This window comes from Rhinatrema bivittatum, chromosome 2 (genome assembly GCF_901001135.1).
Source record: "Rhinatrema bivittatum chromosome 2, aRhiBiv1.1, whole genome shotgun sequence".
Taxonomy (NCBI): Eukaryota; Metazoa; Chordata; class Amphibia; order Gymnophiona; family Rhinatrematidae; genus Rhinatrema; species Rhinatrema bivittatum.
The window spans coordinates 31672222-31700221 of record NC_042616.1 but is presented as its reverse complement, the minus strand read 5'-3'; the positions used below and the strand labels follow the sequence as shown (position 1 = coordinate 31700221).

Below are 28000 nucleotides of genomic sequence, written 5' to 3'. Positions count from 1 at the left end.
TTTGGAGAGAAGGAAGGGCGCTGGGTAGCTCTAGGCCGCGATATCTTGCATTGGACGGTTTTGCTTTATTTCTGATGGAAATCTAAGTCGGGATCTACAGCTGTTATGATGGAGGCAGTTTGATTAGGGAGGTGAGCAGTCACGAGCCGACTTTACCTCCTGCCCCCCTCCCCTTTAGAACCAGGGTGCAGAGGGGGATATACGAGATAGAAACAGAGACGGGAATAGATGATAGTGGAATGGGGGACGCGAGAGAGCCGCCTCCCCTCTGCTACCTCTGCCTGTGGGCCTTCAGCCGCGGTGCTCCAGTGTAAGGGGGCTGGGTGGAGCGGAAGAGACAACGCACTGACGCTCCCCCAGCAGCCAGACACACGCTCAGGGTGTAGAAGGCATGTGAAAACGATTTGTGCTCCATGGAGCATACATGTCCGGTCTTACTTTCAGAGGGGATTAAAGACAGCTAAATATTTTGCATGGCTCCTTTCGTTTGCAAAGTAACACACTGTTGCGATGCCTTTCCAGATTTATAGCCTGGACCATAACATCCGTACAAAAATCTCACTTTCTGGACTTGCCCACCCTTTACCTAAAATAGAGGGTACTTGCTTTAGATTTTTTTTTTTCTAAGCATTAAGTCTGTGCCCTTGGTACGAAGCTCTACCCTACACTTTCGTGATATCATCGATCTCCGCCCTTGTTGCAAAGATTCCACCCTTTCCTGTGTGATATCATTAGTCTGCGTCCTCTTTGTAGAGTCCTGCCCACTCGGTGTGACGTCATCAGTCTGAGCCCAGCAGGAAGAGGGGTTGCTCTGTGCTGGAGACAAGACATAAAAGACTCTTTCTTCGTTCATTTGCAGGTTAACAGCTGGAAAACAGAAACCGTCAGCCCTATATTGCAGCTTCTGCTCTTCTCCCGCCTCTATAACAGCCCCCGAGCTGCCCTGCAAGAGCAAACACTCAGCTTTTCCCCAGCCCGAGGAAGGGCCCCCTTATTCATTTCTAGTTCTGAGAGCAGCAAAAACAGAGAGGAAAATGCCTGCAGGAGCTTCTGCACAGGTAGGAGATTGCCCCCCCCCCCCCCCCCCAACTTCCTGCCCTCTCTATACAAAGACTGCTGCAGCTTTCTAACCTGGGACACTGCAGAGTCATCCCTGACTTTAATCCCTGAGCAGAACTGGGGTGCAGAAAAGGCACTTTGAGATCCCCCTGACTAAGGGGGATCAGGAGTCCCACGATGTAAGATTCTGTTGCTCTGGTTCTGTATCTAATTGGTTTCAATAGCTATAACCCTGTTTGTTATGTAACTTTGAATTATTTACACCCAGAAAACCCTCCCCAGCCTTGCTGAGCCCCAGTACTGGGAGGACTCCTGAAATATCCTTCTTTGGGATTGTGTATTATATGACTGTGAACTCTCTGAGGACAAGCAGGATGTGTAGTTCTCACACATAGGTGTAATCAGACCAAGTTCAGGTCAGATCACTGACTTCAAAGCAAGTAAAATGATATTTTACTAAGCATGAGTGGGATGCCCTGCATCCTTTTATTTGCATTGGACTCCTCCTTAGTTCATTTTTTTTTCATAGAGATGGTCATTTATTCAGTAAGCTCTACTTCACCTACTTTTGTTCTTGTAAATAACTTTTTTTTTCAGTTAGCCTCTCCTGGTTCGACTTCCCTCTCTTTCTTAAAATTAGGATTTTTTGGTCATATTTTCAAGTATTATTTTTCCATGGATGTTTGTCTGCATCTGTGCAGGTGTATCAACTTGACTGTATTTTCCAAGATTGAGTTGTTTGATTTTGGTGCAGCTATTTTTTTGTTCTATGTCCCAGAAGGAGAAACTGGCCAATGGCTTCAAGAAGTGCAAGCAGTGCAGCCACATAATGTCACTTTCTTTCCCTCATGCTGAGCCCCAGCGCTGGGAGGTCTCCTGAAATATGCCACTGCCCTGGGACTGTATGTCATGTGATCGTGAATTATATACATCCAGAAAACTCTCCTGCCTTGCTGAGCCCCAGCACTGAGATTTTCTGATGGACGTGATGCTGAGTATGGAAGGGTTTGTGTTTCAGGTCCCAGTAACCTTTGAAGATGTCGCTGTCTATTTCTCTCAGGAGGAGTGGGAGGATTTAGAAGAACGGCAGAAGGAGCTTTACAAGGATGTGATGAAGGAGAACTATCAGACGCTCAACTCACTAGGTAAGGAGGGTTTAAAATTTATTTTTAGAAAACAGTTATTTGAAGAAAAAAGAACCATCAACTTCCAATCTATAAACAAAGCCTTTTTTTCAATGAATGCTTGAGAGAGAGTGCTGAATGACATTAAGGCCAGAAAGAGAGAAGGTGATAGGACTGATACATTAACAGGAAAGGTAGGAGGGACTGAAAGATATATAGAGGGATTAGAGAAGAACATGTGGGAGTAGGAAGGGTGGAGGAGTGTCAGTGAAAGGCAGGAGAGAGAAGGGACTGAAAGATATGGAGGGAGGAGAGAACACGAGGGAGCAGATAAATAGGAAGGTGATAGGACTAAAGGATATGGAGGGAGGAGGTGAAAAGAGCTGAGTGAGGTATAGGAGGAGAACATGGGAGAGAAACCTGAAAGAAGTAAAAGGTGAGAAGAAAAGGCAGGAAGAATGGGGAGAGAAATGAGGGAGAGGAGTGAAACAAGATGGAATGGGAAGGAAACATGAGCTCTTGTGGCAAATGTGCTGACTGAATGGTGGGACCAGTAATTTCATTACATTCAGAGATTGGAGGTTTCGAGAGAGAATATAAATCAGGATCAACTTCTAGGTTTCAGGGCCTTGGATATATATATATTGCACAGTGGACCAAGGGCAGTGCTTTAAATTTCATTCGCCAAGCAATGGACAACTAGGCAAGAGTTCTGAGAGCAAGGCTAATGTGCTTGGTAAGAGAGACATCTCAGCTCTTAGCTTTCATTAATCAGTGCAAGGAGTGCCATTTCCCTGTGGAAACTGGACTGCTTAGGATGGAAGAGTATTTGTCATTTTTTCAAGAAAATTTGAACAATGACACTAAATAGAACCTTTTCCAAGAGTTTAAATGTAAATGGGAGGTTGAAAACCGATCGCTAGTGGACAATGTTAATAGGATCAAGATTGAGCTTCCTTAATGTGGACTGAATTGCAGCTCCTTTTGCTGATGCAGGTATAAAACTACTCAAGATTTGTGCTCTCAATTGATTAGAAGTAAGGAAGCAGACCTAGTTGCTTTTCTTGACTAATATAGAAATAGGTCTAATAATGAAGTGGTAGGGTTCATTTCTTTTAAGTGCTTTTTGACAGTTAGTATTATGTTCTTAAAGACTGAACTTGCTGCCCAACTTAGTAAGAGAAGATAGAGGAAGAGCTAGAAATTCTTGAATTTGCAGATCTCGCAGACTCACTTCCAAAAATTCCTTTTGAATATTCAGTATTTAGTTTCAAAGTAATCTGTCAAATCTGTGGATAGTATCTCAGGGCTTGAATTTGGCCTTTTATGCTCCTTAATGCATAAAACGTCTTAAGATTTGAAAAAGTTTGTCATGGGTCTTTTAATAACAGTGTTTTATAAAAAAAAAAAATGTTTGGCAGTTCCTGTTGGTACCCAGATCAGTCCAGATTCCTGGGTTTTGCATCCCTGCCAACAGATGGAGACAGAAAATGTTTTACTGACACTGCTACATAATCTAGTGTGCTACCTGCAGTCCCTCAGTATTTCTCTGTTTCCAGCAGATGGGAGATGATGTAAAACCTGCAGTCTGGAAAACAAAACTTGGGGGGGGGGGTGGAAAAAAAAAGGAAGATTTGTGGATCCTCCCAAGGAGTTGTCAGGTCCTGGTGGCACCATCCTCTCTGGTCTGGGTGGACAAGCAGGGGATTGATGACACTTTTGGTTCGCTCAGTCCAAATTGAATGCTGGAAAAACTGAACTGATACATCCATCAACCATCTCCAACACTTCCTGCGTTCCCCTCTCACATCTCTCCTTTGATAATCACCAAATTCCTATTGTCACTCCTGCACGAAACCTAGGCATCATCATTGACTCTAAGCTATCTATGATAGACAACATATCCAATTTAGTAAAAACCTCGTTTTAGAAACTAAATCTTTAAAAAAAAAAAAAAAAAAAAAAAAGTAAAACCTTCTCTATTTCCAGCAGACTTCAGAACGGTACTTCAAGCCATTATTCTCTCGTGATTAGATTATTGTAACTCCCTATATGTTGGCCTCCCCGAAACAGCCATGCATCCACTTCAGCTCATACAAAATTCCGCAGCTCGCCTCCTAACAAACACCTAGAAAAATGAACACATCAAACAAAGCATTCAACATAAAATCTTAACCCTAATTTTCAACTTAATTCATAACCCTTTGTCCATCTGGCTGTGCACCTCATTACCTATTTACCAGCCCCAGCGTCATTTGAGATCTACTGATAAATGCCTTCTTGAAGTCCCGACAATCAAAATTGCAAGACTAGACCACTAGAAAACATGCCTTCTCCATGGCAGGTCTCCTGCTCTGGAATTCCTTACCAATGTCACTGACTCATCACCAATCCCAAAGAATTCAGAAAAAAACTAAAATGCTATTTATGTGCCATTGCTTTCAACCTCGATCACCATGAATAACTGCTCCCCCATCTCTGTTCTCCGCGCACTCTGCTCATTTCATGACATCTGTCTTAGAATACAGGTTAGAAACAATTTAAGTTCAGTTTTTCATTTCTGGTTAGAGTTTTTTTATCTTATTTTACTTTTCTTTATTTCGTTTTTACTTAATCTGTTTTATCATTTTATCTGTTCATGATTTATTTATGTATGTTTTTACATGTAAACCGCCTAGACCATTACCTATGTATAAGTGGTATAGAAAAATTTTAAAATAAAAAAATAAATAAATTCTGTGGGGTGGACATCTGTTGGTTCAGATCCCTCACCCCCCACGATGTAGCCTTGGATCATGCTGACAGCTCTACATTAGCAGCCCTAAAGAGCAAGGAAATATACCTTTTACTACTTTCTGGGCTAGAGTTTATTCTTGCCAGTAAAGTTTTTTATTAAAAAAAAGTGGCATGAGCAGGTTACTTAGTGATCCCTTTTATTTATTTTTTTAATTAACTCTTTTATTGAATATTCAATATAACAGATAATAAGAAAAACTTTGACAACAATATCACGACTCTCTTCTCATAGTTTTATCCATATTCCAACTTATCCCCCCCCCCCCACCCCCGGTCCAAGATTATAATGAGGATCCCGTGGTTGTCATTATTACTAGTCATTTGCCAACAGTAGCATATAAAGTGAAATAAATTAAAGTTCCAGACTAATTGGAACAACCTATTACTCAACAATGGTTTGAATCTCCAAGGGACTTACTTAGTAAAAGTTTAGTATAGTGTTTGTATAGCTACTGTTGCACAATGGAGTGATACTGACTGGGGTGCAATACCATCTTAATAAGATTTTGTAACTAGATTCTATCGGGGAAGCAGAGAGGAGTCCTTTACTAATTGTCCCATAAATAGCCTACCACTCAGCGTCGGACAAAGTATAACCGAGATCTTGCTCCCGTGCTTTAGTATGTTTGTGTGGTGTTGGAGAATCTCTATTCAGTAAAGTGTAAATTTTTGAAAGAGCCTTTTTTGTCTTGTCAGCATTTCGGCACATGGACACTCCCTGCCTTAAGCTACATCATTGGTGTTTGCCTAACCTGGTTATAAGCAAATAGAGAATCATTTGGAAGACCATATTTTCGCTGCATTGCGTCAGTCTAATAATCCTTGAGGCCCCCATAGGTATTCAAATCTAAATACCTTCTTTTCTTTCCACACCTGGAACAATGCTGATTCTAGACCAGGAGCAAAGGTTTTGTTATTGTACAATGAGGAACTGTAATAGTTAAAAATGGCTTCCAGTTCTTCCAGGTGTGTAATGTGGATGCCACCGAAGGAAGTACTATCGTCACAGCTCTCCATGTCTGTCTGGATTGCCAAGAAATATCCAATAGTGGCATTTGTCCAAGCATGGATTGCTCTAGGTGTATGGACCCTTGGTCTGATCCAGCATGGCAATTTCTTATGTTCTTATATTCTTATGTAATTTAGGAATCCTGCCGGGTAGCTGTGACCTGGATTGGCCACTGTTGGAATCAGGATGCTGGGCTTGATGGACCCTTGGTCTGACCCAGCATGGCAATTTCTTATGTTCTTATCCAAGGCACTGGGGCAGAGATCTTAATCCAATCTATAAGGCTTCTAAGGCGAGAAGCTGCATGGTACCGCATTAAGTTGGGTACCCCCAGACTTCCCTGAGCTTTGGATAAATGTAAAATACGCTGAGCCACTCTAGGTTGCTCCCCTTCCAAATAAAGTGCATTATTCTTTTTTGCCATTTCTTAAGTAAATATATTGGTATAGCAATAGGGATGGTTTGAAATAGATATAAGAGCCTAGGTAAGACATTCATTTTGATTAACACTATTCTGCCTAACCAAGATACGTGGTACCGGTCCCACTCCTAAATCTTTGAGGACCTTGGCCACTCCTTACTGTCACTGGACTACTCAATTCGTACCTCTGCTGGTAGTTGGAGGCGTTCTCAGCTTCAATGGTGGCTACAGGAAGACCACCTGAGCAGGGGAGTAAGCCTATCCCCCACCGAACTGGATCGTGCTCTCCACAGTCGTGAGCCTACGAGGATGGGGAGCCCACTGTCAGGAATTGATGGCCCAGGGACAATGGAACAAGGAAGAGGCGGGATGTAACATAAACCGCCTGGAAGCTTGAGCAGTCAGGCTAGCATGCCTGCGATTCAGCCACAGGCTCCAAGGGCAGGTGATCCGAGTAATGTCTGACAACGCTACAACGGTTGTCTACATCAACCACCAGGGAGGAATCAGAAGCCAGCAGGTGTCTCTGAAAATAGATCCTCTCGTGGCATGGGCGGAGGTAAATCTGCAAGGAATCTTGGCCTCCCACAACGCAGGGAAAGACAACGTCTCAGCAGACTTCCTTAGCAGAGAAAGCCTGGACCCAGGGGAATGGGCACTGTCAAACAGAGCATTCCAACTGATAGTAAATCGCTGGGGTCTCCCAACCATGGACCTTCTGGCCACCTCTCTCAATGCCCGAGACCCCAGGTTCTTCAGCCGAAGACAAGATCCACATTCCCAAGGGATCGACGCCCTTGTCCAGACCTGGCCAGAGGAGGACTTTCTGTATGCCTTCCCCCCCCCTTGGCCACTACTGGGCAAGATCATCCGCAAGATAGAACACCACAGGGTGTTAGTTCTACTAGTGTCCCCGGATTGACCAAGATGCACATGGTATGCAGACATGCAAAGACTCCTGGCGGGGAGCCCTCTGTGCCTACCTCCATACAGGGAGCTTCTCCAGCAGGGCCCAATTCTTCACGAAGATCCGTCTCGATTCTCTCTTACGGTCTGGCCCTTGAGAGGACTCGCCTGAAGAAGCACGGGTACTCGAAGGCCGTGATTGACACCTGCTCCACGCACAGAAGTTCTCAACATCGCTGGCATACATACAGATTTGGAGAATATTCGAAGCCTGGTGCGAGGACCGCGGGGTGTCCCCGCGGACAGCCAAGATTCTCATGATTCTAGAATTTCTACAGGACAGTACGAAGAAAGGGTTGTCTCTCAACTCCCTCAAGGTTCAAGTAGTGGCCCTCTCCTGCTTCAGAGCCAAAGTGAGCAGAATCCATTTATCAGCGCATCCGGACTTGGCCCATTTCCTTAAAGGGGAGAAACAACTTCGACCACCCCTAAAGTGGCCGGTGCCTCTATGGAATCTCAATTTGGTATTAGACTTTCTAGCGGGGGCTTCCTTCAGACCAATGCGCAGTCTGTCACTACGCCTCTTAACATTGAAGACCGTATTCCTGGTGGCAATATGTTCTGCCCGGCGCATCTCCAAGCTGCAGGCACTCTCCTGTCGGGAACCGTTGCTTAGGTTCACTCCTGGAATGCGTGAACCTAAAGAACGTCCCCTCCTTACCACTGAAAGTGGTCTCCGAGTTTCATTTGAACCAAGCCATCTCCCTACCATCTCCAGAGGAACATAAGGACTCAGAAGACTACTGCCTTCTTCGCCATCTAAACGTCGGTAGACTCCGGATGCAATACGTGAAACAATCGGAACAGGTGTTTAAAACGGACCGCCTGTTTGTCCTCCACAGCAGGAAGAATCAAGGCGAAGTGGCCTCACAAGCGACCATAGCTGGCTGGATCAAGGAAGACAGCCTACATAGAGGCAGGAAAGCCCTTACTCCTACAGGTTAAGGCTCATTCTACTAGGGCCCAGGCAGTATCTTGGGCAGAAGCCAACTTGTCGCCCGCCGAGATCTGTCGAGCAGCGACATGGTACTCCCTACACACCTTCTCCAGGTTCTACTGCCTGGACGTCCAAGCCCGAGAAGATGCAGCCTTCGCAAGGGCAGTACTAAGTGGGCCACGGACAGCTTCCCGCCCTGACCGGGAGTAGCTTTTGTACATCCCACTGGTCTTGAGTCCATCTGGCTACATGCTAGGAAATGGAGAAATTACTTACCTGATTATTTTGTTTTCTTTAGTGTAGACAGATGGACTCCGCATCCCGCCCACAGCTGCTCCCAGAGAAAGAGGGCCTTGGAAAGCGAACTTCGAGGTTAAACAAATTACGGGTAAGCTGTTGGCTACCTCTAGTTCAGGACACCCGCAGTTAGCTTGCTGTCAGCGTTAATTGATCGAGTGCACTGATGGTCTCCAGTTTTTGAAACCAGTTCAATCAGTTTAATCAGTTTTAATCAAGTTTACGTAAGTTATATATCTCCACAATGGCTTTTCAAGGAGAAGCTGAAGTCACTGCAGGGGTATATCTAGGGTGACGTCAGCTTTGAAATCTGACTCTGTCTCCCATCTGCTAGCAGAAGAGCACATAACCCACTAGTCCTGAGTCCATCTGTCTACACTAAGGAAAACAAAATTATCAGGTAAGTAATTTCTCCATTCAGGCCAAGGCCAAGGTTGCATCAGCCTCTCCCAAATTTCTCCTGAGCCGACTTTTGCCTTTACTGATACACTGCCATCTTCTCAAATCTTCTTTTTGAGGCGCTAATGGCCCTTGTGTTCACAGTGGAGGATATTGGCGGCAGACCGGCTGAGATAAAGGCCTCACGGGCTTCTGCAGTAGTTTTTACTCTGTAACTTACTCCTTGAACAGAAAACCATAATCCAAACGGGTAGACCCATCGGTAGCGGATGTTATCTTTGCGCAACAATGTAGTGGCCGGATGCATTTCTTGTCTCTCTCTTAAAGTTATTGGTGATAAGTTGGCAAAAAAGGAGATGGAATGTCCTTGCCAAATCCATTTTTCCTGTTTTCAAGCGGCGGTAAATATTTTCTCCTTCACAGCGAAGCTGTGAAAACAGGTAACAATGTCCCGAGGTTTATTGTCCACTCTCCTGCCCAAAGTGCGGTGGGCCCTCTTAATTTTAATGCCTATATGCGGTTGGTCTGAGGGGAGATTGGCTTGTGTCAAAATATGCAGGCAGAGTTGTTGCACTGTCTTCTCCGAGTTTTCGTATTCAGGGGTCTCCGGTACCCTGCGTATGCGGAGATTGGATCGCTGTGATCTGTTTTCAATGTCCTCCAGTTTGTCCAAGATGTTGACAAGATCCGTTTTCATCGTTGTTTTGCTCCTGAAGTAGTTGCACCATTTCTTCCGCCTGTGCATCCACACGCACTTCATTTTCGTCTACTCGTCTCCCCAGCTGTGCGATGACCTCTTTTAAGTCACTAATTCGCTCCATAATCTCTTGCTTATATGATTTCATGTCCTGTCTTAGTTCACAGAACCATTTGCGGAATTCTGCCCGATTAGGTGCGTCTGTATCTGGTGGTTCTTTGCACTGTTTAGGGTGTCTTCCATTAGTGAGCTCTCCTCTGCAGCCTTCTTGGCTTCGCAGGCCTCTTTTTCTGTGTTTGCTTTTTTATATGAAAATTGACGAAAATCTACAGATTTTCGCCGCAGAGACATCTGCTGGAAATTATAGTTGATATAAACCGATGAATGGAGCAGTTGGAGAGCTGATGTAAGAGGTGTTTTTAAGATAAATCGGGTGGCTGGAGGAGCTCTGAGTTTATGCTGCCAGCCAGTCCAATTATGTCATTTCTTCCCCTTTTATTTTTTTTTTAACCTGCAGTTCTAGATCAGGTGAGAGGCAGGGATCTGAGCGGCAAGGCTCTGTGGCAGACCGGATCCCCAGACCATGTGGCAGTGGCGCATGGCAATGGCGTGCGGCACTTCTTGCCATGCTTTGGGGGGGGGTCGTGTGCACATCTTAACCACGTGGGTCTTTGTTCTGGCTGTCTTTCGTGGGGGGGGGTGAAGGCACCTCAGGAGTGTCTTTGGCTTCTGTTCCTGCTTCTAAGTGGATAAGGAGATCCAGGTCTGCCACAGAAGGTGTCCCGTTCAGTGTGAGAATGGCAGCCGTTTTATCTGCCTGCACGGAGCCACCTGCTGTTGGGTGGGGGGGGGGGGGGGGGGGGGGGGGGGGAGGGGGGGGGGGAGAGAATGGCTGCTTCTCCACCACGTTTGTTGCTGGCAGTTTCTGACACCAGGGGCACTTTGATGGACAGGATTGTTCTTTAAATCCAGCTGATGTGGAGGACCTTCTCCTGGATTGGAATTCAAATGATTCCCAGTCATTTTCTGCTGACTTTGCCTTGCTTCTGCCTAAAGCATGTTTAGCGAGAAAAGCAGCAGAAACTCTATCAATGTCCAGGGCTCAGTCTACAATGGGGGCCCAGTCAGGCAGAAATCCAATGAGGGTTAAGAAAAAGCACTCTGAGGGCATCTGCCAGGTTCTTGAGTTTTTCACATGGACAGGTGAACCTGATGATGACTCTGAGGAGAATGTTGATTCAGTTGCTGCTGAAGGGGCTTCTCCAAGCCTGATGCAGTTGAAATAGTCCTAGACACAGAGGAGGTGCTGGTGGCCAAAGGGGATGATCCCAAGGTGGTGTGCCTGTTTCACAGAGAAGAACACTGTCTCTTGCTTCTGCATGTTACACTAAGCAATGACTGTGGAAAACCTAATTCAGTTTTCTTGCCCCAGGAACAGGTTCTCCAACTATCACCCCTGATATTATATCCCACATTGAACGAGGGGAAGAGCCATATATCAGGGATGAGCTGGGATCAGAGGATGGAGAAATTTGGAAAAGCAGCTGCTCAGGTGAGTACAGGAATAAGAGGGACTGGTGTAAAACTGCTGAAATGTGGTAAACTGTGGAATGAGTGATGGTGTATTATGTCACAGAACACACAAACAAAACTTGTAAAAGCAAATACTTGGTTTACTAAATGTAAATATTGTAAATATCAGCAAAGGCAAACAGTATCACAGTAAATATTGCATAAATCAATAAAGTTAATAGTATTGCAGTAATAAAGCTCTGTATAAAGATTTGTACAAAAATAATTCCCTTACAGTCTCCTTTTGTGAGTCAATGTATTCGGGAAGATCAAGAGACAAACAGGCCTGGAGAAACACCACAAGATGGTTAAAGGCACTCTGTCTGATGTTCTGCCAGAGGCTATTAATTATTCTTTTCTTATATTCTAATTTCTGGCTCTAGTCCAGGTTGTACAGTTTGTTGTTCTATTTAGAATTCACAGTTTCAGCAAATTTATGCCTTAAGCTGTGGTAGTGCTAGAAGACATCCTGTTACTGCATGACTCTTGACAGTTTAGTCCCTGGCCTTATCAGGCAGTCAGCAGATATTTCCTTTTCCTATTTTAGCTTGTTACTAGCAGACTAAGAGCATGCTCTATTTTCACGTCTTAATGATTTTTATGCTTAAGCTCTTGCGCAATATATATTGAGCCATATTTTTTATGGCGATTATCTTTGTTCCACTATTATCTCCACCTGCCATGTCACAAAGTTCTTCCAGTCCACTTTAACTAACTCCCTGTTACTTTCCACAGATGTAGAGTGGAATGGGCAGCTGGGAACTACATCTGCATAATATCTCAAACTTGGGCCAGTGAGGTACTGCATATCTTTCCCAGCTTGCATAGTGTTTGACTTTGAAAATTACCACTTAAGTTTTTGAATGCACTTGTGCATGTACTGCACTATGAAAAGCTGGTAGGCTATAATCCTCTCACTACTCATGAAACCCCAGAAGACTTTCTTCTGAAAAGAATCCAAAGACCTCTGGACTTTTCTGGGAGGTATGTGGGAATTTTCTTTAGAGCACGTTGCCCATTTCAAAGCTGACTCCACTATGACTGCAGCAACCAGACCACTCGAAATCCAGAAGAGGTTTGCACTCTGCTTCAAATCAATCTTGTGTGCTAGCAGCAGACAAAACCTGGAGGTCTGCCACATCCGTGTCTGCGGATCTTTCAAAAGGCCATGACATAGAACTGATGTGAATTCTGTAGGGGGCTGGATGAACTGAAGCAGCCCCAAAACATTCATCCTTGGATCTTCTTTCTTTCTGAAGTTAATGGATGACTTGATCACCATCTTCTCCTGGAACCTTGAGTAACTTCACCTAAGGCTAGAGATGGATTGGATGGCATCCCCGTGGACATTACCTTGTCCGACCACTGTGGCACACCCATCTGTGCCCCAGAGAAAGAGGACTGTAACCTTGGAATGGATTTCTGATGCTCTGATGAAGAGAAGACCGGTAGGAGCTCGGACTGGACCAATTCCACCCATTCTCCCTCTTAATTCCCTAAAAGGAGTCGCCCCAAGTGGAAAGGGACTGGCCATGATGTTATGCAATCTTGCTTTGATTGATAACAGCCTCTAAGGGAAACACTTGGACATCTCTAGGACTCCCTGGAACCCAGCTGTGTGGGAACAACTTCTCTATTCTGGTTAGGAAAGGCTGTATCCTTCCTCTCTAGTCTTCAGGAAGCAGTATGGCAAAGAAATCCCTCACCATTTCAAACAGCTAAGATGCTGACTGTGGAGGGACCCTCTATGCTGGAGTAAGTGGGGAGACATCTTCTTCTGACACCCAGAGCTGCCATGGCTGTTGATGTCAAAAGATGAACTCCATGAATGGGTTCTCAGCCCCAGGATACATTAGGCTTTAATTCACTCTGCTCTGGTTACACTGAAGTACTCCATTGACTAGAGTCAGGCTGAACTATTGATGATGGCAGGGATTCTCTCTGTGCAAGTGCTATACCTTCCATTATCAACAGTAGCTGACTTCTTGGTGCCAAGGTGCTCAGGATCAAGGTGCTCCAAGCTGAGGCAGGATGCACCTTTGGGTTTGGCATGGCACCAGCACCCTCCTAGATGACACTAAGGAATGGCACCACTTTAACTGCGGTGAACAGGCAGCCCGGAGTCAGAGTCAGTGCCATGGAGCATTACACTGTCTCTGCTAAAGTGATCTTCACTGATATGACTAAGGGCACTCTCCTTGGTGTGGAGTAGGGCCCTGCAGCTGTGAAGTGGTGTGCCGATGGTGCCAGCTTCTTAAGTGCTGAGGGAGCTGGCCCTAGAGGAGATGCCTCATGCCACTTCGGTGCTTTTCTCGGCGCCTTCTCTAGTTCCTTAGGGCTCCATGCCATGCTCAAACCTCTGCCTGTGGCATATCCAGGAGTCAGCACTAATGATTTGCAGGAAGAAGGGACGATGGCTGTCTCCTGGTACAAGCTCAGGTGTTTCTTATGGCACCTGGAGTCTGAAAAGGCCTCACTCTGGGAGGTAGAATGACTATGCTGTGCACTCTCATGCCAAGGCTTGGGGCCTTAATCGATGCCGACTTCCACAGGTCCTCCATTTTCCAGGTATGGGTCTGAAGGGTCTGCCTGGACAATCCTGCGACAGCTTGAGCAATTAGGCACATTATGGTTCAGAACATAGGTAGCAATAGCACATGGTGTGGGTTTCTGTGAAGGACATGCGGCATCCAGGCCTTGAATCTATTTTCCAAAGACTTTTCTTTTAAGTTTTAACTTTTCAGTTCTTAAAAAAAAAAAAAAAAAAAAATTCTGTTGAAGGGCTGCTAAAGCAGCAGCAAAAACTGGAATTTGCAAACTTGAAAATTCAAACAAAAATTAAAACACAGAAAAAATTTTGAGAGAATGAAAATCCATCCATGCCTTAGTTTGAATTAAGAAAAACTGAGGGACTCGCAAGGCAGTGGCCGTACACAGGAACCTCTGCACATGCTCAGAAAGACGAGCTGGGTCTGTGTTGGCGTTATGAGATGATGTCACCCATTGGTTATGGCTGATTTAATCATGCTTATTTATGGAGAATAGACATTTTCAAAGTACTGAAAATTGCTCTTCATTTTAGGTGATTGATTATGAAGGGAGAACTCCTCTAATGATATTCCTTGGAAAGAGAAATTTCTCAGACAAGGAATCCCAACCTTAATTGGAATCATCTGTGATCAGAATTTCTTGGAATTGGGATTGAAAAAAAACATTGACCTAGTGGCTCGATCATACAAATCTTTCAAAATATCAGAGATTTGATGAGAGCATTGGTTGTTCTCAGTTTATCTAACAATGGTTTGAAGCTTTAGCTCCCACTGAGTCTGCTTCATGTGAAGACATGTGAATGGACTGTTGCTGCCATGTGACTTAACATCTTCATGAAAAGGAGTGCGGGGACATATCTTTGATCCCTGATCTATAAGGATTATTTTTGATGATTCATCTGCTTTCTGAGGCAGAAATGTTCTCCGCTGGGTTGCATCCAGATGGGCCCCTTTGAAGTTGATTACTTGAGGTGGCTTCATGTTAGATTTTTGAAGGCTGATTAGAAAACCTAGGATTTGAAGCATGCTGATTGTACGAAGAATGGATAATGAGCTCCCTGAAGAGGATGGCTCACTTCTTCTGCCCAGTCATCCAGGTAGGGGAAGACAAAAAACCATTTTGGTTTTCCTGAAGTGAACAGCAACAACTGCAAGGCATTTTGTTAAAACTCTGGGCACGGCAGGGAGGCTAAATGGGAGGACATGGTACTGATGGTGGATCTCGGCTATGGTGAAACACAGAAAACATTTTTTTTGGTCTTGTGAATTAAGATGAAAGTGTAAGCATCTTTTAAGTCTAGAGAGCAAAGCTCACTGCTGGTCCCAAAGAGTTCATCCTGAATTTTTCTTTCTTTGAGTATTTGTTTTGAATCTTCGAGTTGAAGATTAGTCGAATACTACCTGTTTTATTCAGAATCAGAAAGTACTTGAAATAAAACCCTGAGCTCTTTTCTTGCCGTGGAACAAGCTCTACTTCTGCATTGGCTAGTAAGTATGGGAAAATAAGTGTGGAAGCTTGCTGGGCAGACTGGATGGGCCGATTGGTCTTTTTCTGCCATCACTTCTATGTTCTGTGTTTCTTTGTTAAAAGGGATGATAGCTCTTGTTGAAGAAGCATGTGCGTTTTGGCATCTAAACACTGCTTCACTGGAAGATAGTTTGGGGGAGCAGACTTGAGGTTATCCATGATGTATAATTTTTGGAATCCATCCATCTATTGCTCTTAGGACCCATTTGAAATACTGATATTTTCCCCCTATCAAAAGTTAATCTAAGGGTGGCAAGGAAGATTTGATGAAATTCTCAAGTTTGGATTGGTTTTTGTATGCATCTGTTGTAGAGGCTTAGGTTGCCTCTCTCTGGCACATGCTGATGTTTGAAATGAGAGCATAGATGGAGTACTGCTGGTATCTTCTTGGGTAATAATAATGCCTTCTGTAAATTTGAGACTGAGCTTTTCCAGAGATGGAAGGTTGTTCCAACATAGCTCTAAGCCTTGTGGCTCCAGTGGCTGTAGTGGAAGTGCCAGAAGAAGTGACATTGACGTTGTATGCAGTTCTTATTTATTTAAAAATATTTATTTCCTGTCCATCCACCATTCTAAGCAGGTTACAAACTATATTATAAAAATAGCATTAAGAACCATTATCAATATGGTGATATTTGCCACAGTCATCTGCCTCCTGAATGACCAGAAAGAAGCAATTCATCTTTTCTATTGGAAGTCGTTCCGCTAGATGTAATCTTTGCAGACAAGTGTGCATATATTGAATCATATGCAACTGATGAGTTGCTATTCTAGAGGTTAGCATAGCTCCTTGGAAGACCTTTTTTGCCATGTGTAGTTGCTCAGAAGCAGCCTCATGTTGGGAACAGCCAGGAATATATGAGGAGGAGGCCAAACTCTGGCTGGTTCCACACAAGCAGTTTATTTTACAGGGAAACAAAAATATAGCACAAAGGCCGCTTACCTTAGCAGTCCCTTTGGTTCACAGAACATTCAAAGGTACATAGTTTGGGCATAAGCTGGCTTTCTGCTTTAAGAACATAAGAAATTGCCATGCTGGGTCAGACCAAGGGTCCATCAAGCCCAGCATCCTGTTTCCAACAGAAGCCAAAACCAGGCCACAAGAACCTGGCAATTACCCAAACACTAAGAAGATCCCATGTTACCGGTGCAATTAATAGCAGTGGCTATTCCCTAAGTAAAATTGATTAATAGCCATTAATGGACTTCTCCTCCAAGAACTTATCCAAACCTTTTTTGAACCCAGCTACATTAACTGCACTAACCACATCCTCTGGCAACAAATTCCAGAGTTTTATTGTGCCCTTCTCTGTACCTTCTCCATCGCAACTATATCTTTTTTGAGATGCGGCGACCAGAATTGTACACAGTATTCAAGGTGTGGTCTCACCATGGAGTGATATAGAGGCATTATGACATTTTCCGTTCTATTAACCATTCCCTTCCTAATAATTCCTAACATTCTATTTGCTTTTTTGACTGCTGCAGCACACTGAGCTGACGATTTTAAAGTATTATCCACTATGATGCCTAGATCTTTTTCCGGGTTGGTAGCTCCTAATATGGAACCTAACATCGTGTAACTACAGCAACGATTATTTTTCCCTATATGCAACACCTTGCACTAGTCCACATTAAATTTCATCTCCCTGGGGCCTCCTTCACCCTTCTGAGTCCTGCCTTCTTATGCTAGGCTGCAGGGATCCTCCCTGGGCCCAGAATCCCTTTCTGGCTTGGGACTGAAGGAAGACATGGCCAGATAGCTGTGGCTGGTCCTTTAAGGTGTTCTGAGGGAATTTCTTATATACTCCCTCACATACCCTCCCCCTCAGTTTAGCTTTTCTAGGCTGAGCATTGGCCTGTACTAGGGATACTTCTCTAGATGGAAATCTGCATTGGTGTTTTCCCTTCCTGCCCTATGTCGGATCTTATAGTTGAAAGGTTGCAGGGCCAGGAATCACTTCATCACCCTGGCATTGGATTCCTTGTTTTGTTTATCCATAAGAGTGGTTGATGATCCATCACAGGCGTGAGCTTCCGTCCTATCAGATAGTACCGAAAAGCCTCTAAGGCTCACTTGACTGCCAAGGCCACTTTCTCAATCGTTGAGTAACTCCTCTCCCTTGGCATCAGTTTCCGGCTGATGTATGCCACTTGGGGGGGGGGGGGTAGGGGGTTCTTGGCCATCTTTCTCTTGAATTAATACTGCTCCCAGACCTACCTCTGATGCATCAGTTTGTAATGTGAAGGGTTCGGTGAAGTTGGGACTTATTAGGACTGTTTCAAAGCATAACGCATCTGTCAGATCCCTGAAGGTTGCCTCCACTTTGGCTGACCATTGTACTTTTTCTGGGGCTTTCTTTAATAAGAGCCTTGTTAGAGGTTTTACCTTCTCCAAGAAATTGGGTATAAACCTCCTGTAATACCCATAAGGCCTAAGAAATCTCTCACTTCTAATTTGTTTATGGGACTAGCATCTGGATAATTGCCTCAATTTTCCTGGTCAGTGGGTGGACCTTCCCAAGAGCATACCAAAGATACTGGATGACTTGTTCTTCTAGCAAGCACTTTTTAGGATTGGCCAATAGTCCTGCCTTTCTCAGACTTGTTAGGATGGCCTAGAGTTGGCTTAGATGTGTCCTCAAATCCGAGCTACATACCTCGATGTCATCCAAGTAGGGTTTGCATAACCTTGATGCAAGTGGTTAACCAAGTGCTGAAATGTTGCGGGAGCACCATGGAGTCCAAAAGAGAGGACAGTGAATTGGAAGAATCCACCTGGCGTAGAGAATGCAGACTTATTCTTTACTTCTGCTGTGAGAGGCATCTGCCAATACCCTTTTGTAAGGTCCAAGGTAGAAATGAATTGGGCTGACTCCAGATGCTCATCCACTCAAGGCATTGGGTACATATCAAGTTTTGAGGCCTCGTTGATCTTTTTAAAGTCCATGCAAAACCTGATGTTCCCATCTAGCTTTGGCATCAGCACTATGGGTGAGGACCAGACACTGTTAGATTCCTCTTTATCTCCGAGCCAGGGCATATTCTTCACTTGGGTCTCGATGTAGCTCCTGGCCTTGGGAATCAGGGCCATTGTCACACAACAACTCCAGGATGCATAATGTTATGCTACGCAAGGTGTGTTCGACCCGATAGGTTTGAAAAGATCTTCGTGTTTCATTCCATTAGTTGATTTAAGTACCCTTTCTGTGCAGTGGAGAGTTGCACTTCAAAAGGAATCTGGGATCAATCCGACCTCTGGACCAAAGTCTTCCCGATGAACCACTCCTTACATTGGTGCCTCCCATTTCTTCAGGAGATTTGTATGGCAGATCTGAGTTTTCTTTCATTTATCCAGCTGGGCTATTTTATAATCCACGGGCCCAGCTTTCTCTAAAGCTTCACATGAGCTTGCCAGCAGGCTAACAACTTTGTTTTTCAAAGATGGGAGGAGGACAAGTATTCGGTCCCTTGGTTGGAATACCCTTTGAACCATGGGGTGATTGTATCCTTGGGCTTGAGTTGACTAAGCCTTTTCTAGGCACAGACAAGCAGCCTCCCCAGCCTTCTTCAGTTGTTTTGCACCTGGATAATGTAGTCAACTAGGTTCTGTCCCAGGTTCGCCTCTTCTTCCCAAGTCTCGTGAGCTGTATCCAAGATTCCTCTCTGACTCCTTCCATGCAGTAGCTCAAAAGATGAAAACCCCATCGAGCTTTGGGATACTTCAAGGACTGCAAACAGCATGAAGGGTAGCAAGGAATCCCAATTCTTGCTGTCTTCCACCACAGATTTTCTCAATATTTGTTTGAGCTTCTTAAAGTGCTCAACAGGGCCATCCATCTGCGGATAATAAACAGAGGTTTGCAGAGCTTTTAGCTTAAGCAAGGTGCAGAGCTGGTTACCTTGGAAATGAACGGGATTCCTTGATCAGTTATGACTTCCTTGGCAGCACAAGTTGGGAAAAATCCTTCATGAAGGCGGGCACCACCTTAATGGCCTTTGTTTCTTAAAGGTACTGCTTCTGGATATCTGGTGGCATAGTCTAAAATAACTAAGATGTATTTTCCTGGGCACATCTCTCCAAAGGCCCCACTAGATCCATGCCCACCCTTTCAAATGGGATCTTTATAATTGGCATTGACAGAAGGATCACACCCCAGCAGGCTTAGTTAATTGGCACATTGGGCAGGACTGGCAAAGTAGCTGGACCTGTCAGTGTATGCTAGGCCAAAAGAACTACAATTATATTCTCTTTGTTTTTTTTCCTCGCCCAGATGGCCTTCTAAAAAGTGGCTATGTGCTTAATTGCAGGACCTGCCAGTTATAGGATTTGGGGACCAGGAGTTGTTCTTTCACGTCTTCCTTCTGTTACTTGGTAAAGTAAGTCTCTTTTCATTACATGATAAAGGAGAAGAGGATCCTTATCTTCTGCTCCAGGGACTAGTTTCCCATCCACCCTCTGGATATGCTCCCTTGCAGCCTTAAACGGTCTCATCCTCCCTTTGAGCCCATCTGAAATTCCCTAGATCATGCCCATTTTGCCACTCAAAGGGATATTAGGTATATTCTTCTGGGCAAGTGGCGGCTATTCCTCTTCCTTCTCCTCTGTGCCCCCCCCCCCCCCCCATTGGACCCAGAATTAGTAGCATAACTGGGTTTTTTCTGTCGGTGTTGCCTCCGGGGTTTAGAGTTCTTAGAGTCTTTACTGTACGGGTCAGGATCTTCTAATAGAGTTTTGGAAATGCCAGTTCTTTATTGCTGGGCGTGGTTGAATTGGACATGAGTTGGTTCCACAGGATTTTAAAGTTTGTACAGTCCTGTCCTATTGCTACTGGATATGGAAGCCAAGGAAGAACTCCCACTTCTATTTTGTCTTGGTCCCTGAGGATGTATGCCAGGGTCACGGTTGTGTTGTGGTCAGTCTGGACCTGCTTCACTAATTCTCTTCGAATAAGCATTTTTACACTCCCAGAGTCCACTAATGCCTGGATTGGAATGCCATCTAGCTCAACAGCAATCATAAAAGTAGAATCTCCCTGTTGGGGACATCCATGAAATTACAAAAGTGTGGGCCATGGCATTAATGTCCATTAGCTTATCGTCTCTGTGATGACAATCTTGTGCAAAATAGCCCCTTCCTGTGCAGCTGAAACACAGTGGTCCCGTTCAGGTTCGTAGTTGCAGTGTAAAGTCCAGCTGATCTGGTTTCCCCAGCTGTCGGGGCCTACTGCCCTTAGGGCTCCAGTGTCCTCCCCCCAGGTCAGGTGGCCTCCCCTGAGATCGTGGTTATTCAGGCATGGACTGGGCTTGGTAATAGGTCTCCGCCACTTCCAACGCCATTTCTAATGTAAGATTTAGGTGTTGGCACATTGGGTGTTCTAGACCATCTAGAAATTGTTCCAGCAAAACCACTTTGACTATCTCCACCCCAGTTTTCCCTTCTGGGCACACCCACTTCCAAACCACATCCTTAAGATTGTGGAAAAGGTTCAGTAGATTTTCCTCTAGTTGAAGATCTCCTCATCAAAATTGCTGTCAATAGGCTTCTGCAGTGAATCCCATCCTCTCTAGGATAGTTGTTTTGACTTTGGCATATGTAATTCTTCATTCCAGATTGGCAGTTTGAAAGGCAACTTGGCTATTCTCTGTAAGTAGGTTCCCCAGTTAGGTAGTCCATCTATCTTCTGGCCATTCTGCCAATTGAGCTGTCCAAAGTTCTTCAAGAAACAAGTGAGGTCTTCTCCTGAGGTCTTCTTAGATACTACTGGCAACAAGGGAGGTGGCCTGGTTATGGCGGTCTGCACGGCCTGTGCCACCTTGGTTTGCCCCATGTTTTGTTACATAACTTGCTTTCACAGTGCCTACTGCTGACCAGTTTGTTTTTGCACAGCAGCCTACAGTTGTTTCTGCCCTGCCGTGAAGAACTATATTACCTGCTCCATTTTGTCCACTTCTTACAGTGCATAAGCAGTGAAGCTGGGTGGCTCTCCTGGGGAAGGAGAGAGGTCAACAAAAAAAATCCTACTAGGCTGTAGGAATCCTCTCTGGTCCAGAATCCCTTGCTGGCTTGGGACTTGAGGAGAACCGGGCCAGATGGCTGTGGCCAGTCCTTTAAGATATTCTGAGGGAGTTTTGTATATACTCTTTATGCCATGTTGTCCAGCATCCTGGCGTCTTTTCCCAGGATTGCTGTTGGAATGTAAGTTGGAGCTCTTTGCTTTTCTTAAGGCTAACTCTATTATTATGGAGTGACGGGGAAGTTAAACTGTATCATGTCATGGTGTTAGTTGGACTCTGTATTTTAGATCTGACTTCTTTGATACAGGGAGAATGTGTGCCACATTCTGGCTTGAGGTTCTTGAAGCATCCATGTACTGGAACTGCCACTACCTGCTAAGGTATGTGAACATATTTAAGGAAACCAAAGATATCTTCTCTAGGTTCTGATTCTTCCTGCAATTTGAAAGGAATTTCATTTACCATCTTCTGCACAAAGGTGGGATCGAGTATATCTTCAGAAAGAGTAGAATCAGATGGAAGAACCATAGATTTTTGACCAAAAATATTGTGAGGCACTGGAAAGAATGAGCCTTCTTGGGAATCAGATATTTCAATAGGAGGGATTTCTAGAGGAATCTTATCCATGAGAGGAAAAAAACTCTGTGATTCTAAATGGATTTGTACCATTTCATCTCTGGATTGGTACAGCAGGGTATCCAACTTTGATGCCATATGGTTCAGAATAGGGTTCACGTCCTCTAATGGAAGAGGACAAGGCAACTTTGGCATATCAGTGTTATAATTTTTTATAAAGTCTTCCCATGGGGACTGCAGAGAGGAGAGAGGAGATCTCGACCTGCTAGAGAGTGCTGATTCTATCTTGCCTCGACTGAGTTCCAGCTCTTGGCCAGCCCTGGGCGTCCTGACATCCTTTCGGATGCTGGGAGGGGCTTTCATAATCGGGCCTGCAGCAGCGCATCACCAAAGCTGCACAGGCCAAAGGGGCGCGCGGCTTTGCCCAGTTGTGGAGTCTTTTTGATGTCCGTTGCTGCTGCTCACTTTGAAGACTCCTTTAAGTAAGTTCCTCTCTCTCCTTCCGTTATTTCTTGTTTGGCATCAATCTGTTTAGTTATATGGGGAAGGAAGAGGAAGGGGACTATTTGTGTTTTCCCCTCCAACCCTACAGTTCCTCCCCCTTTTGCGTCCCAGCTGACTATCAATGGGTTTTTGCAGCCTTTGAGTACCAGTACACCATCAGGGCTGTCTCAGCTTGGCATAGGGGTTCCTGCCGCTGCTTCTTCGGGGAATTCCATCTCCTTCAGCCCTGATCGCCGCCTACCACTTAGCCTGGATTCTGTGCCTTTATCAGGTTCGCAGGAGATTTTGCCTCAGCCTATAAGTGCTATACAGGCCTCTCCTGTGGAGGGGGAACCTGTTTTGTTGGACTCTCAGGTTCTGCCTGATGCTTCTAATGCCTCGGTGGCATCTGCTCCTGGTACCTCTTCTAATCATCCTGAGAGACCTGTGCAGATTACCATGGAAAACTCTGGACTGCTATCAAGGGACTGGAAATATCTCTTGGGTCCAAAATTGAAAATATTTCTGTGGTTGTTGGTTCAATTCAATTTCAGGTTTTGGGGCATGATACATCTATTAAGGGAAATTTAGAACATATTTCTCATTTGGAAAAGCAGTGTGAAACATTAGGTAAAAGTGATACAGCATTGATTAAAGGGCAAGGATTTAATCAGCGAAAGTTAGAAGCTTTAGAAAATAATTCAAGGAGGTTCAATTTGAGAATTCTTAATTTTCCTAAGTCAATTAGTATTTCTCGTATTGAAATGCTTAGGAAATGTTATGTGGAGGTACTTAAGGTACCACATGATTCTATTCCATCTATTACTAAAGCCTTTTATATTTCTTCTAGGCCATCTGCTGTACCATCGAGTAACTCCCCTATACAACCCAATGTATTGGATAATTTAACAGCTATGCTCCAGGATTCTCAGGTTGGTATCCAGGGCTTTGCTACTTTGTTGGTAGTATTTGCCCTGGAACCTGATAGAATTTGGACCATGAAAATGTTCTTTCATGCTTCAGATAAAAGGTTTTTTGGCCAACAGCTTGCAATATTTCCTGATGAAGCTAAAACCGCCCAGCTGAGACGGAAAATGTTTCTGAAAAAAAAACCGAATGCTAGATATGGGTGCTTCATTTCTTCTCCGATTTCCTTGCAGCTGTGTTAAAAAGGCCCTCTTAAATAGATCTTTTTTTGATCCAGATCATTTAGAAGGGGTTGTTTGTTTTTGTTTGTTTTTTTTTTTGCAGAATAGAGACCCCCTTGTCTATTTCTTCTTAAAATTTGTACATAGAGTCCAAGATTTAGCAGATTATAAACATTTTTGTGGTCATTCTTTCCTTTTATTGATTTTTCTGTTTAATTACAGTACCCTATTTTGAGGTCTCAGGATGATTGCTTACTTTCACTTTCTTGTATTTTTCTTTGTTTCTTTTCTATGATCGTTCGATATTCTATGTATGACTTGAATTTTGGAAATTTATGAAAATAAGAGTTAAAAAAAAAAAAAAAGTCTTCCCGCATTTTCTTTGGAAAGGAATATTGATCCATGGGAGGAGGAGGAATTGCTGGAGAGGAACCGTTCAATTCAGGGACCAGAATTAGCATTTTCAGTGGCGAAGACTGTTCTCCTCTTGGTTGAGGTTTCACCAGAGTATTTCCAGCCTTTTTTTGGATTGCTCACTGGCGCAGAAATAATGTGTGCAGCGAGTTGATGGTGTTGGCTTACTGTCTGCGCGGAAGAGACTCTGAGGATGGTGTCCGCGCTCACATCTGTTTTCTACTTGCACCACGTGCCTTGGAGGACGTCCCAACTTTTACTGCATCAGTAATCCTCGGGTTTGGTGCGTGGGAATGTTCTCTTTTTTTTTTCCCCGTTACACTGCTACACTTTGTTGCCAAAGAGCTCCACTTACTTCCCTCTTTACTGGAGGGACATAGTACTTGCATCAACTCGTGATTCCAAGCTGCCCTGTTCACTTTGAGCAAAAGTTCCTTTGCAGGTGCAGACTTTCTCCTTTTTGGTAGAAAGAAGAGTAGGTGAATTAAAGAAGTCGGAGTGTGTGGCTCCTGGATCTTCTGGCCGTTTGGGGCACGTGAGCTCAACGGGTGCAATTCGGCATGTTGTGAGAGAGCGCCCACGACTTCTCTCACAACAATCATGGAAGTCAGACATTTTTTAATGCACTGAGGACATCGCGTGAAGCCAGGCTTTGACTCTGACATTTTGAAAAATTACCAAAGCAATGTCAAACTCTGTTTTGATAGAGGGGATTTTTGGCATCTTCCAACAAAGCAATGGAATTCATTAATTCTTTAAGGAGACTCATTTAGAAAACTAAATAGTAATGAAAAGAGAAAAAGCGGGTGGCTGGAAAAATGTATGAGCAAGCGATTTCATATCTGTTCACAAGAGCAGAGAGAAAAAAAAAACTGAGGAGACTCACATGATGGGTGGCTGCATGCTCATAAAAGCTTTTTTGGTCTTTCTGAGCTCTGAGAGAGCTTTCCCATCTTGGTGCCATGGGATATTGTCACCCACCTGTGTGGCTGAACTTATCCCGCTTGTCCTCGGAGAACAGGTCTACGCCATGGAAGAAGGAAAGAGACTGTGGCATGGAGACAGATGTATGCAAGGTAAGAAGGGATAGAGACCAAGACAGAGCCCTAGAAGGGAACAAGAACTAGAAAAAGAAATTGAGAGCTGGGGAGACAAGGAACTCTACATAGTGTGAAATATAAGAATTTTTCACTAAAATACAATTTAAAAAAGACAGCTAAGAGATGGCTTTGCCTCCTATAATCTTCAGCAGAAGCTATTTTTACATTTTTGGGATTTTGTTGGGGTGAGGGAGAGGGAATGGTTGCAATTTAAATAACTAACCCTACTATTACTTCCACCAATGTTACCTAACTTATTCAACTATGATACTCTTTGTTAAAACCCTAATGTTACTTTGTCCTCATATTTTTCCTGTAAACCGTTGTGATGGCAAAACCATTCGGTTTTGCCATCACAACGGTTTACAGAAATCCCAAAAATGTAAAAATAGCTTCTGTATACCATTTTTCAAATGGTATACAGAACATGTTAAATAAACCACACTCTAATTTATTTATTTAACTTCTGTCTTCCTTCTCTGAGGTAAAGAATGCATACTTGGGCGGTCTGCAGCCAGCACACAATAATTGAAGAAGAAAAAAATAGCTGCTCTAAGGTGCCATCATGGCACCAACAGAGAGAAGGTGGCAAAATGGTTGTAAGCAGGCTGCTCTCCAATTTTATTAGCAAAATAAACTTCCAAAATCTGATCTTTGTAACTTCCGCTATGGTGAAGAGTACAAGGTCTGTGCTTCCCATTTCACTTCCCTTGTTCCCTTTGAGATCTGTATATCCATACTGAGAGAACCCCAGTCATTGACACTGTGAGTCTCCCTCACATCGAGTAATGTCTGACTTTTTTTTTTTTTAATTTTCTTATCCAGAGATCGCTGAGCTCAAGAGAGGGCACGAGGAGACACATCCTGAGGAACTCACCAAACATCTGGAAGTGCCTAACACTGTATCAGAAGAAGAGAGGGAAGGTAGTGACTGGGGAGAAAACAGCTGGAATCAATGCAAACCAGAAGAGAGGTCAAGAAACCCAGCAGGGGACTTCGCTGAGAACGTGGCTCTCTGTGAGCAAAGTAGCGGTGCTATCCCTCACACCATGGAGCAGCAGAAGAACCCAGCACTAGGTGAAGAGTATATATGCAATGACTGTGGAAACTACTGCATAGATCAGCAAATGTTGAAATTGCACCAGAGATTGCATGGAGGAGAGAGACCATGTTCATGGGCAAACTGTGGGATGAACTTCGGTCATAAGGAGCTTCTCACAGCCCATGAGAAAATGCACACTGAGCAAGATAGATCGTTTTCCTGTCCTGAATGTGGAAGATGCTTTGTTAAGAAAAGCTACTTTCTGCTGCATCAGAGAATCCACACAGGGGAGAAACCCTTTTTATGCAACGAATGCGGGAATAGCTTTAGTCAGAAAGGACATCTCACCCAACACCTGCGCATGCACACAGGGGAAAGGCCCTTTCCGTGCAATGTGTGTGGGAAAAACTTCAGCCAGAAGGGAGCCCTTGTGCAGCACCTCAGAACCCACAGTGGAGAGAGGCCCTATCAATGCACCGACTGCGAGAAAAGCTTCAGCCAGAAGGGAAGTCTCACCCAACATCTGAGAATTCACACGGGCGAGAGACCCTTTTCCTGTCCCGAATGTGGGAAAACCTTTAGCTACAGGGCGAGCCTTAACAGTCACCAGAAAATCCATAGCATGGACCGATCCTTTCGTATATGGGCAAAGTCTTTCCGTGTATGGACGGAGCCTTTCCAGGTATGGAACATGGGAGGGCTGAGGGGGAAGGAGGGCATGGAGTAAAACGTCTCTGGCCGAGTCTTGCTGAGTGCCTTCTCCGTCTCAGCAAGGTGTGACCGCTGCTCCGGCAGCATGAAAAGAAGCGAAAAGAAAGAAAAGAAAATAAAAGAATCATATTGGCCGGACGTCATTCAGGAAAAAAACAGCACCCACCCTTATCCTCAGCACTAGGGCTTACGCCATTGGGTAGCGATAGTGCTGAATAGTCGGGCAAAGATCTCTGGTGCAGTTACAGGCCCTGATGGACCCACAGCAGCAGGAGATAGACCGCAGCAGCTGATGAAAATAATTAAGAGGACCGAATACAATCACGTAGACTATTTGGGGGGGGGGGGGGGAGGAAGAGAGAGCAATTTTTAAATTGCTCACAGAAGTGCAAAGTCCGTGGTTGCTTGTTACTCACAGACTTTGCACCAGTTTTATGAAGGGAGGGTTGCCAAAGAAAACGCTTCCAGAGGAATCTGCGTCTCCTTTCATGCGTGGGTGCTTTATTCCGCCAGAAAACGCACGGGTACTTTTGAAAATTCCAAAGTGCGTCCCTGCTTTTGCAGCCTCGCCCCGGGAACTCCGTTGCTTTCACCGCTGGCAAACATCCTGCGCATGGGATTTTTGAAGAATTAGTTTCTACGTGTAAAGCCATGCATTTAAAAAAAATATTTTAAAAAGTCAGCACGTACGTGCGGATAAGTTCCAGCCATCTTTTTTCAAAACGGACATGGACGCTTGAGCCTGCTTGGGAAATTATCCCAGCAAACCTACCCGTGCAAGATAAACCTGCTAAAATGTCCGTGCATGTGACTTTTGTTTTTTTGTTTTTTTTTGTGAAAGCTCACGTGCATGAATTTAACAAAGCATGCGTGCGAGTCCAAACCCTTCCCCCACTCCTGCCCTCATGGAATGGCTCCGCTTGACCCCGGTAAACGTCTGTGTGCGCGTGCTTTAACCCTCGTAGCAGGCATTTTGTGAGGGGCGACTTCCAAGCGGGTAAGACCTTTTTTTTTTTACCCACAGAAATCCCTTTTGGAAATGCCCCCTCGTGGGGAGATCATTTTCGAAGCCATTTCCGTACATAAAACAGTGGTTTCCGTGCGGAAGTAACTGGTTACAGAATTGCCCTGGGGATGTGTGCGGGGGGGGGGTG

At 44.5% G+C, this 28000-nt stretch overlaps 1 protein-coding gene across 5 annotated transcripts; it reads left to right on the top strand.

Moving 5' to 3' along the window:
* Positions 1-27999, top strand: LOC115083766 (zinc finger protein 12-like). Of its 5 annotated transcripts, none has more exons than XM_029587782.1 (5): positions 1-131; positions 860-1058; positions 2120-2204; positions 11144-11257; positions 25919-27999. In XM_029587782.1, exons 2-5 carry the CDS (start codon positions 1035-1037, stop codon positions 26860-26862), a joined length of 1167 nt encoding a protein of 388 aa, XP_029443642.1. In that variant the 5' UTR covers positions 1-131; positions 860-1034; the 3' UTR covers positions 26863-27999. The 5 variants fall into 5 exon arrangements, with proteins under 5 accessions (XP_029443642.1, XP_029443640.1, XP_029443639.1 ...); XM_029587780.1 differs by having other exon boundaries at positions 11138-11257; XM_029587779.1 differs by having other exon boundaries at positions 2078-2204.
* The last annotated feature ends 1 nt before the right edge of the window (position 28000 follows it).

Bases quoted from the DNA above. Each gene is read 5' to 3' on its own strand.
- LOC115083766 (XM_029587777.1), top strand. From the start codon at position 1,035: ATGCCTGCAGGAGCTTCTGCACAG. The intron at 1,059-2,077 runs GTAGGAGATTGC...TTTGTGTTTCAG, and splicing joins CTGCAGGAGCTTCTGCACAG to GTCCCAGTAACCTTTGAAGA. The intron at 2,205-11,137 runs GTAAGGAGGGTT...TTCTTGCCCCAG, and splicing joins TCAGACGCTCAACTCACTAG to GAACAGGTTCTCCAACTATC.